General features: G+C 56.9%; 2 protein-coding genes across 5 annotated transcripts in view; one reads left to right on the forward strand and one right to left on the reverse strand.

Annotated features, from left to right (window-relative positions):
* The window catches only part of NF2 (NF2, moesin-ezrin-radixin like (MERLIN) tumor suppressor), a 46116-nt gene extending 40081 nt beyond the window's left edge, over positions 1-6035 (reverse strand). For all 4 annotated transcript variants that reach the window (XM_057385421.1, XM_057385423.1, XM_057385420.1 and 1 more), the window contains exon 1: positions 5848-6035. In XM_057385421.1, the coding sequence (XP_057241404.1) occupies positions 5848-5961 (114 nt within the window). In that variant the 5' untranslated portion in view covers positions 5962-6035. The remainder of the gene's footprint in view (positions 1-5847) is intronic.
* Positions 6036-7677: 1642 nt separating this feature from the next.
* Positions 7678-9548, forward strand: LOC130585098 (pleckstrin homology domain-containing family A member 4-like). Its single transcript, XM_057385430.1, is given in 5 exon segments — positions 7678-7682; positions 8066-8225; positions 8637-8709; positions 9230-9407; positions 9410-9548. Coding segments are annotated over 5 exon segments (537 nt in total). The 3' UTR covers positions 9531-9548.
* Positions 9549-9678: the final 130 nt, after the last annotated feature.

The raw sequence follows: 9678 nt of genomic DNA on the forward strand, positions 1-9678 counted from the left end.
AGGCCCTGGCACAGGGTGCCCAGAGAAGCTGTGGCTGCYCCTGGATCCCTGGCAGTGCCCAGGGCCAGGCTGGACACTGGGGCTGGGAGCAGCCTGGGACAGTGGAAGGTGTCCCTGCCCATGGCAGGGGTGGCACTGGATGGGCTCTAAGGTCACTTCCAACCCAGACCATCCCATGATTCCATGTCCCAAAGCCTCACCTCACTCTGTAAGTTGGGCTCACACAGATGAAGGGGTCATACAGCAGCTCGATGTAGAGCAATCACCTCCAAGAGGATGAAAGGAGGATTTTGATCCTGCAGGGCCCTCTGCCAAGGACACACCAAGGAGCTGTAACATCAGCCAGAGCCATCTCCGTGCATTTACACATCTGCAGTACAACACTGCTCCRTGCCCTGAGAAGGGACAGCCCCCCAGCCTCTCTGTGCAGGGGCTGATTGCTGATGGACATGAGGCGTTTCAACAGCAGCCTGACCTGCGCTGATAACCCTTACACACTGCTGAGCTCTGAACACAGACACCTCTCACCCAGGCAGGAGAGAGGGGCAGCCAGCAGTTCATCTCACAGTGAAGCCAGGTTAATGCCTCTCTTCCCATTTCAAGGSCTGTGTGATTCCCTAACAGCGCTGCCTCCCCGCTTCAAGGAGATTACTCCCAGGGCTGCTTCCCTGTTCAAGTACCTTTAATTTCAAAAATCACCTACTTGAAAGACACTGCCTGTACAAAGAAAAAAAAAAAAAAAAAAAAAAAAAGATGTATTAAAGAGCATCAAAACTGAAGTCGACACACCAAAAGAGAAAGATTTACTGTCCCAAATGCCCACCCTCTTTCCCCTTCCCATCAAAACACCTCTGGATTAATTAACAGAGTCTGGGGATTGACAGCAGTTTTGAACAGTCTTAGGAGARAAGTAATAGGAATTTCCAGCTGGCTTAGAAGAGGCTGTGATGGGAACAGAGGGCCCAGAAAACTTTTCAGGTGCAGGGTGAGGCAGTAAAGACAATGAAGACCCATGTCTGTAAGTCACATGCACAGTTTAAAGGCATGAACAGCACCAAAACACCTCCACATTAACTCTCAGACAACATTGGTGTGAATCAGAAATTCTGAGGATTTGAGGCATTAAACCCTCCAAGACATGAAAGAGGAAACAGCCCTTACCTGCTGTGTCTGAGATTTACAGAGAGCAGCACGTGCTCCTGAGTGCTGGAGCAGGCTCAGGACACGCGGGCACATGGAGGAACGAAATATTGACTTGACAGCTGGTATCCCAACAATTTATTGAGGATCACGTTGTAGCTGAGGGGGGTTGTTTCTCTCAGCTTTTTTACATAGCTGTTCCTGCACACAGACTGGTCTTTTCCTGTTAAATTTGTGCCTGYTCACAGAAGTTTCACGGCACCAAGAGGTCACTGCCCCTACCAGCAGCACAAGCTGCTGCCTGAAACTGGGAATGTGTGGATCTTTATATACCCCTTCCAAGGATCCTGCAATGCAGAAGGAAACTAAGGGAATTCTACTCCCTTATTTCCTCCTTTTGCCTTTTTATTTTGGTGCAGTGACTGGACAGAGCTCAAAAGAGCTTGGATTTACTGCACCAGCTCTTCCTCAAAAACTCATTTCCACCCCGATTTCCACCCCCAAATCCTCAGTTGTTCCTGTTCCACAGGATAAGCTTTGCAGCTCAGCTACACAACTGCCTGTGTCTGGTGACAAAGGGACAGCACTCAGCTGCACGTGGCCGAAATCGGGACTCTGCTTACAAGGGCTTTACAACCAACCTCATCCAACTGGCTCTGCACCGACTGGGGCACTGGGCTAAAATAAAGATCCCTTCCACCCAGGATTATCCTCTGGACASAGAGGAACAGCTTAAGCACTGAAGCAATAACAGAATGCATGTTTAGACCAGCAAATACATCAGCACAAACTTGCCTCTTCTCGCTGCTTGAACACTTAAGCTSTTACTCCAGGCTGGCTGTAAAGCTTTTCCAATTTGTTTTTAAGAYGCCAAAGGATTAAGGTTGGGAAGCAGCTGCACCTTGATGGAGTGACCATCCTGCATGTTTCAAGGCCAAGATCACAGACAGAACAGAAAGGACTAAAAAAAAATACTTTTCCTTTGGAAAACGGGCTATGGCTCTGAGATGGAGRGACACTAATGGGGCTAAGCACTGCAAGAGGAAGAAATGGGTGAAGACATCGCTGCATGGGCTTTCCTATCCGCCAGGAAGTTCTCAGAGGGAAAAAACTGCACATGGGAGTGGGTGAGACCAGCCTGACACCTGCTGCACCACACCTCTGCCATCCCTCCAGAGAGATAAGACAAACAATTCCTTGGATTAAGGACTTAAAAATACGATGGGGTTTTAGTTATTGAATGAATCATGGAATGGTGAAATGGTTTGGGTGGGAAGGGGCCTTAAAGTCCATCCAGGAACACYTTCCACTGTCCCAGGCTGCTCCAAGCCCCAATGTCCAGCCTGGCCTTGGACACTTCCAGGGATCCAGGGGCAGCCACAGCTTCTCTGGGCACCCTGTGCCAGGGCCTGCCCACCCTCCCAGGGAAGAGGCTCCCATGTGGCTATCGGAGGTTCTCAGGAAGGTAAGGCAGCTGGGATTGCTTTAGCACTGGGATTGAAGWGCTATGCAAATTCTACCCTTCCTCCAGATGTTATCAGTTAATTARGTTCGGCTCAAACCTCTGTGATGGAGGTAACAAAAGGAAGACACTCGCTTCGTGCCTCCACAATTTCCCCAAACAAATTTGAAGTCTTTAAAGTGAAGCCCCAGCCGTGATTATTAATCTYCATCGCCATGTTAGAAAGATTAAGATTTCATTTCTAGGAATTATTTTAGATTTAGGCTCAATTTAGAGACATCAAATGCAGAATAAACAGATGCAAAGCAGGTTTAATCCCTTAAAATGCACAGCTGGGAATTTCTAGAGAGCAGACTGAAAAATGAACACTGAAAAAGAAGGTGAGTCTCCAGCAGCTACAGCTGGGTCACAAAATTATGGACTATCCTGTGCTGGAAGGGACTCCCAGGGATCATGGAAGACCAACTCCAGACATCCAACAGGTCAGCAGCTCTCTGCTCCTGTCAGCACGAGGTGCCACTCACAGGCCACCAAAACACATCCCAAGAGTCCCCCAAATGGCAGGATTCCCACTGCACCTCCTTCCACTGATGCCCTGAAGTGTTTGTAAGGAAGGTTTCCCTCTCCCTCCTGGCCAAAGACACCTCAAAGCACACTAAACATAGTGTTGCTGGCTCTTCTACAGCAAACTTTGCTAGAGGGGCTGGACTTCTCCAGGGAGGAGCAAAATCAATTCTCCCACCCCATTGCCTTTCARGAGGGCACAAACTCCACTCCTGCCTCCAGCTGTCACCGTGGGTGTGGACCAAGCCTGGGCCACCTTCCCAATCCCAGTGACTCGAGGTGTGTCCGATCCATCTGTCCCTGGATGTTTCTGCAGAGTCAGCAAAWCAAGGAGCTTTCCCCAGAGCCTCACAAGTATGACACAAAAACAGGGACAGGGATCCAGCCAGGGAGCTGGACTGCTTGGATAAAGCTTGGATAAAACTCACACCTCAACTGGGCTGCCCTGAGCTTGAAGCAAGTTCRGAGGAGATCATGGAGCTGCTCCAAAGGATGGAGTCCCTCTGCTCTGGAGCCAGGCTGGGAGAGCTGGGGGTGCTCACCTGGAGAAGAGAAGGATCCAGGGAGAGCTCAGAGCCCCTTTCAGGGCCTAAAGGAGCTCCAGGAGAGCTGGAGAGGGACTGGGGACAAGGGATGGAGGGACAGGACACAGGGAATGGCTCCCCACTGCCAGAGGGCAGGGATGGATGGGATATTGGGAAGGAATTGTTCCCTGGGAGGGTGGGCAGGCCCTGGCACAGGGTGCCCAGAGAAGCTGTGGCTGCCCCTGGATCCCTGGCAGTGCCCAAGGCCAGGCTGGACATTGGGGCTGGGAGCAGCCTGGGACAGTGGGAGGTGTCCCTGCCCATGGCAGGGGGTGGCACTGGATGGGCTTTAAGGTCCCTTCCCACCCAACCCATTCCATGATTCTATGAAAACTCATCCCTCACCTGCAAGGCATGAAACAGCCCCACCACTCTCATGCACCCAACCCTTTTCCCTGTTTCCTGCTCAAGCACTTRGTGCTGAAGGATGAGGTCTGAATACCCTCTCCATCCCTCCTACACCAGCTCCAAAACGAGCCAGGAGCCCTCAGCAAGGCCACACTCGAACTCCTGAGCTCCTTCCAGCTGCAGAAGTTGCAACAAGTTATTCTGGCACTAACCTCCCACAAAAGTCAGCTGGAGATGCACAAATTCCACAGTCAAATCCCACGGGAGCGCTGCCTCACCRCTGCACAAACCCCTCTGATCCCAACGGGAAATGACACCCAACCACAACACCGAAACGAATAATTATTTACTTTCCATCATCAGTTACTGCTGCAGCCCCGGGAGATCAGGCAAAAACAGAGCCAGGACACTCCCAACTCTGCTGGAAGTGGGAAGCTCACAGGCTGCTGACAGTAAATCCTCAATTCCTAGGAAAAGCAGGAAGTTCTTCAGGGCTGACAAGAGATTTCCAGCTCAAAGAAATCAGTGATGRCAAACACCCCTTGGCTGATGGGCACTGGAATTCCGTCAGGGTTTGGGTCAGATTAATAAAATAAAAGTATAAAATAAAGAAGTTGAGAGACAGTTTCAATGTTTGTAAGGCCAATCTCTCCAGATCAGCTGAAAAAGCAGGAAAAGCAGAGCAGATCCCGGGGTTTGGCAGCAACGCCCTGGGAGAATGTTTTACAAGTTGCAAGGGCCCAAAAAAGGGAAATTATCACGGAGAAGCCAGACCAAATCCCCTGGAGCATCCCTCAATCTCAGGGTGAGCTAAGAAYTCAGGAAAATGCCAAAATTCTGTCCTTGGGTGTTTGTGGAGCACTTGGGAAAGGGATTCCTGTGGATTSAAGCCTTGACACTGAGATTCCTCGAGCCCTGTGACAGCCTCCCTGTAGTGGTGGCTTGGGCAGGGATGGCAGGATAACACTGGATTAGAGCCCAAACGAAGGTGGATTGTAATGAGAATAAAGCTGAATTATAACCAGGATAAARATGAATTACAGTTAGAATAAAGCTCAATTATAGTCAAAGTTCGGGCTGAATTATAACCAGAATAATGCCAAATTATATCCACAGAGACCAAATTATAAACAGAATTRAGCTAAATTATAACCCAAATAAAGCTAAATTACACTGGGGTAAAGATAAATTATAGCCAAAATAAAGGTGAATTATAACCAAAGAAAATATAGAATCATAATCAGAATAATTCCAAATTSTACCAGCATAAAACTAAATCATACACAGAAAAAAAGCCAATTTATGACCAAAACAATGCTGAATTACACCCATAATAAGGCCGAATTATAACCAAAGTAAAGCCGAACTATTACCAGGATAAAACTGAATTACACCCACAATAACACTAAATTACAACCAAAATAAAGCCAAGTTATGACCAAAACAAARCCGAATTACACAGAACTATAACCAAAGCAAAGGTAAATTACAACCAAAGCAAAGCCGAATTATAACCAGAATAAAGTCCATTTATAAACAAAATCACGCCAAATCACACCAGGATAACGCTGATTTATAACCAAAAGAAGCCTGAGCAGCTCTTGGCCATGGGCAGGCCCCGAGAACCGGCGGAGGGTTAGGRGGGAGTGGGAAGGGGATCCGGGCCCCCTCAGAGGGTTTGGGKGTGTTTGGGGGAGCCCGTCCCCCCTCAGCGGGACCCCCGTGCCCCGCGCCCGCGCGGGCCGTCACCTCGCAGCTGAACTCCATCTCGGCGTCCATGGTGGCGATGCGCACGGTGAAGGTCTTGGGCTGCTTGCGCTTGAGGGAGCTGAAGCTCATGCGGGACGCGATGGCCCCGGCCATGGCGGAGCGGCGCGGTCAGCGCGGCGGCGGCGCCATGGCGGCCTGGCCCCGCCCCCCGCCGCGCCATTGGCCCTGCCGCACGGAGTGCCCGCCCCCTCCCCGCCGTGTAGCCAATAGAAGGAGCTRCACTGGAGAAGCGGGAGCAAAAGCCGCTGTGATTGGATAAAGTAGACGCCACTCAAGGGAAGGGGGCGGGGTGAGGCGGGGCCATTCAGCGCCGTGTGAGGAAGCGATGTGGCGTGGCGGTGTCGCCCCCTGGCGGCGGGCGGAGCGCGCTTCAGGCGCGGGCGTGTGAGGGGACGGGCGCCAGGACCGCGCGGGGGGACACGGGGACACGGGGACACGGGGACACGGCGGCCAGGGGTGTCCGGAGTCCAGCGATGTCCCTGGGTGTCCGGGTTCAGTGGGTGTCCGGGGTCGGGAGATGTCCGGGGTGTCCGGGGTCAGTGGGGATCAGTGTCTGCGGTCAGTGGGAGTCCGGAGTCCCCGGGGTGTCCGGAGTGTCCGGAGTCCATGAGGTCTCAGGAGTCCGTGCAGTGTCAGGGGTGTGCCCATGGTGTCGGGGTCACCGGGGTGTCAGGGATCCCTGAGATGTGTGGGTCCGTGAGCTCCGTGCGGTGTCCCCGCTGCCGTGGGGTGGCTCCGTGTCACGGCTGTGCCCGGTGCCGCAGGACGGGGCTCCCTGGGTGACGCGGGACACGGGATGCTGTCCCTCGATGGTTGCCAGGGCGAGGGGACCCACGCGGCCCCGGGGGACCCGGCTGTGGGTGGGGGCAGAGACTGGGACCAGCGCCCGGGGCGGGCGGGGACACGGGGCAGGACCGGGACTGCGGCTGGGACCAGCGCGGGTAACGGGACGGGACTGGCACCGATACCGGGACACGGGACGGGACTGGCACCGATACCGGGACACGGGACTGGCACCGATACCGGGACACGGGACGGGGCTGCGAGCGGAACCAGCTGCGGTAATGGAACTGGGATCGTCACTGGGACCGTCACTGGGGCCATGGGACGGTGACTGGGACCCACCAATAGGGCAAGGAGACCGGACTGCGACCCTTATCGGGATAACGGGATGGGAGCTGGACGAGCAGGGGGAGAGAAACAGAAACCGGAGTTTCTGTTTCAGAACTCAGAGTTACCGGAATGGAAGCTGAGTGTTCATGAGTGTTGAGCGGGAATAACGGGATGGGACTGGGATCAGCTCAGGRTTGCTATCACGGGAACTGGGACCAGTTTAGGGCTACTGGGACGGAAAGTGGGACCAGCACGGGGGTTACGGGAGGGGAATTGGGACGGAGAGGTTTAGGGATGCTGGGACGGAGATTGGGACCTTCACCGGGATAGAGAGGCAGAAACTGGATCAGCGGTAGCGGGACGGAAACGGACCRGTTCGGGGTTACTGGGACGGGAACTGCGACCAGCACTGGGTAACCAGCACTGGGACCGACCTGAACCCGGCAAGAGCAGGAGGGGGAAGGGACCAGAGGGAGCCTAGAAGCGCCCGCGACACCCCCGGGGGGACCCAGGCGTCCGGGAGCAGCCCCCGCCCCCGCAGCGRGAAGAACAGGGCCTCTGTCCCCGCGGGGACAATGGGGACATTGATGGGGACCCTCCCGCTCCCCGTTGCCCCCGCAGGACCCCCCATGGCAGAAAGCGACCACCCCGCCCGCCGGGACCCCGCCCCCGCCGGCCCCCGGACCCAGGTGGGCGATGGGGTGCGGGGCAGGGGGGGAACTGCAGGGTACAGGGTGTAGGGGGTTATAGGGGTTGGGGGGGCGGGGGGCTCATGGGGAGCTATGGGGGGGTTATGGGGGTTGGGGGAGGATGGGGAGCCATGGGGGCTATGGGGTACCCAAGAGAGCTCAGAGGGTCTGGAAGCCCATGTGGAGCTATTGAGGGGTGCAAGGGGGAGCATGGGGGACCCGGGGAGCCTGAGGGGGGGCAGATGCAGCATTGGGGGTGCGGGGGGCCCAAGACTCCATAGGGACTTATGGGGCACAAGGGGGGAGCCCTGTGGAGCTGGGGAGCATTGTGCAGTGCAAACATAAATTGGGGTAGGAGGGCTAGTAGAGACCCTGACGGCCTGAGAGGCTGTTAGGGCGCTGGGGGGGGTCCTTCCTTGGCCCCCACCCTGGGTGACCCCCCCTGCCCAGCCCTGCCGGCCCGTGCCGAGGGTCCACGCCTTTGGAAAGGGGGGGCAGGCGCTGCGGAGGGACCCCCGCACTCCCCCTGCCATGCAGGGCTGGCTCTACAAACAGGTGAGCCAGGGGAGGGTCGGGGAGGGAGTTCAGGGGGTGTATGGGGCTTGAGGAGGGGGATTCGGGGGGGGATCTGGGGTGGTGGGGAGAAACTGGAGGGTGTACAGGATTGGGGGTCTGGAGTATCAGGAGGTCCTGGGGGTGGATATGGGGCTTGCGGGGGGAGGATTAAGGGGTTTGGGGAGATCACAGATACTTGTTCTGTCTAGGGCAGTGTGGGGTGGTTATGGGGTCTGGGATGGAAGAGAGTGCTGTGATTTTGGGGTTTGGGGGGCTGGCACGGCAGGGAGTCCCGGGGGGTTATGATGTTGGGGGGATCAGAAGGGGTTTGGGGCAGCAGAGGGTCCCGAGGCGAGTGACGGGTGGGGGTCAGCCCCTGTCCCGTCCCGTCCTGTCCGCACTCCCCGCCAGGACAGCTCCGGGCTGCGGCTCTGGAAGCGCCGCTGGTTCGTGCTGGTGGATCTCTGCCTCTACTACTACCGGGGTGAGGGGGGCCGGGGGGGCCTGGGTCCCTGGGGGTCAGTGATCCCTCCCTGGGTCATTGGGGATTCCCGGGGGCATCAGAGCTCCTGGGGTGCTGAGATTCCCTGGAGGGCTCAGGGTTTCCTGGGGGGTCGGGGAGTCATTGGGGGACCAGGAATCCTGGGGGATTGGGGGTCCCTGGGGTGCYGGAGGTCCTTGGGGCGATCAAGGATCCCAGCGGGATCAGGGATSCCCGGGGTATTTGGGGATCTCTGGGGGAGTCAAGGATCCCTGGGGGGTTGGGCGTCCCTGGGGAATTTGGAGGTCTTTGTTTGGGTCAGGGTTTCTGGGAGGATCGAGGGGCTCTGGGGCTTTGAAGAGGTCCTGGGTGGGGTTCTAAGTTCTGGGGGGACCTCAGGAGGTTTGGGGGCAGCCACTGGCACTCAGAGGAGGTTCCCGGTGCCCCTCTGATGGTGCTGGAGACCTCGGGGTGCAGATGGAGGCTCTGGCTAGCCCCACTGTGACCCTCCTGTGCCCCCCAGACAGCAGCGAGCAGCAAGTGCGGGGCGGCCTCCCCCTGCCCGGCTACGAGATCCGCGTCCTGCCCCCCGCCCCCCGCGCCCCCCGCGCCCCCCAGTTCCTCTTCACGGTCAGCCCTGGATCCGGGGGCGCCCTGGGTGGGGGGACCGGTGCCGGACACCTGAGCCCCGTCCACCGAGGATCCCCCATTCGCAGGCGGAACATCCCGGCATGCGGACGTACTGCCTGGGGGCTGAGAGCCCCGAGGAGCTGCGCGCCTGGGTCTGCGCCCTGCGCCGGGGGGCATCGCCCCTGCCCGGGTGAGCGGGGCACGGGGGGCACCGGGGGACACCGGGAGCATTGTCCCTGCCCGGGTGAGCGGGGCACGGGGGACACCGGGGGCATCGCCCCTGCCCGGGTGAGCGGGGCACGGGGGGCACCGGGGGCATCGCCCCTGCCCGGGTGAGCGGGG

Source organism: Malurus melanocephalus, unplaced genomic scaffold (genome assembly GCF_030028575.1).
Source record: "Malurus melanocephalus ecotype Western Australia unplaced genomic scaffold, MMel_1.1 scaffold_825, whole genome shotgun sequence".
NCBI classification, from domain to species: domain Eukaryota; kingdom Metazoa; phylum Chordata; class Aves; order Passeriformes; family Maluridae; genus Malurus; species Malurus melanocephalus.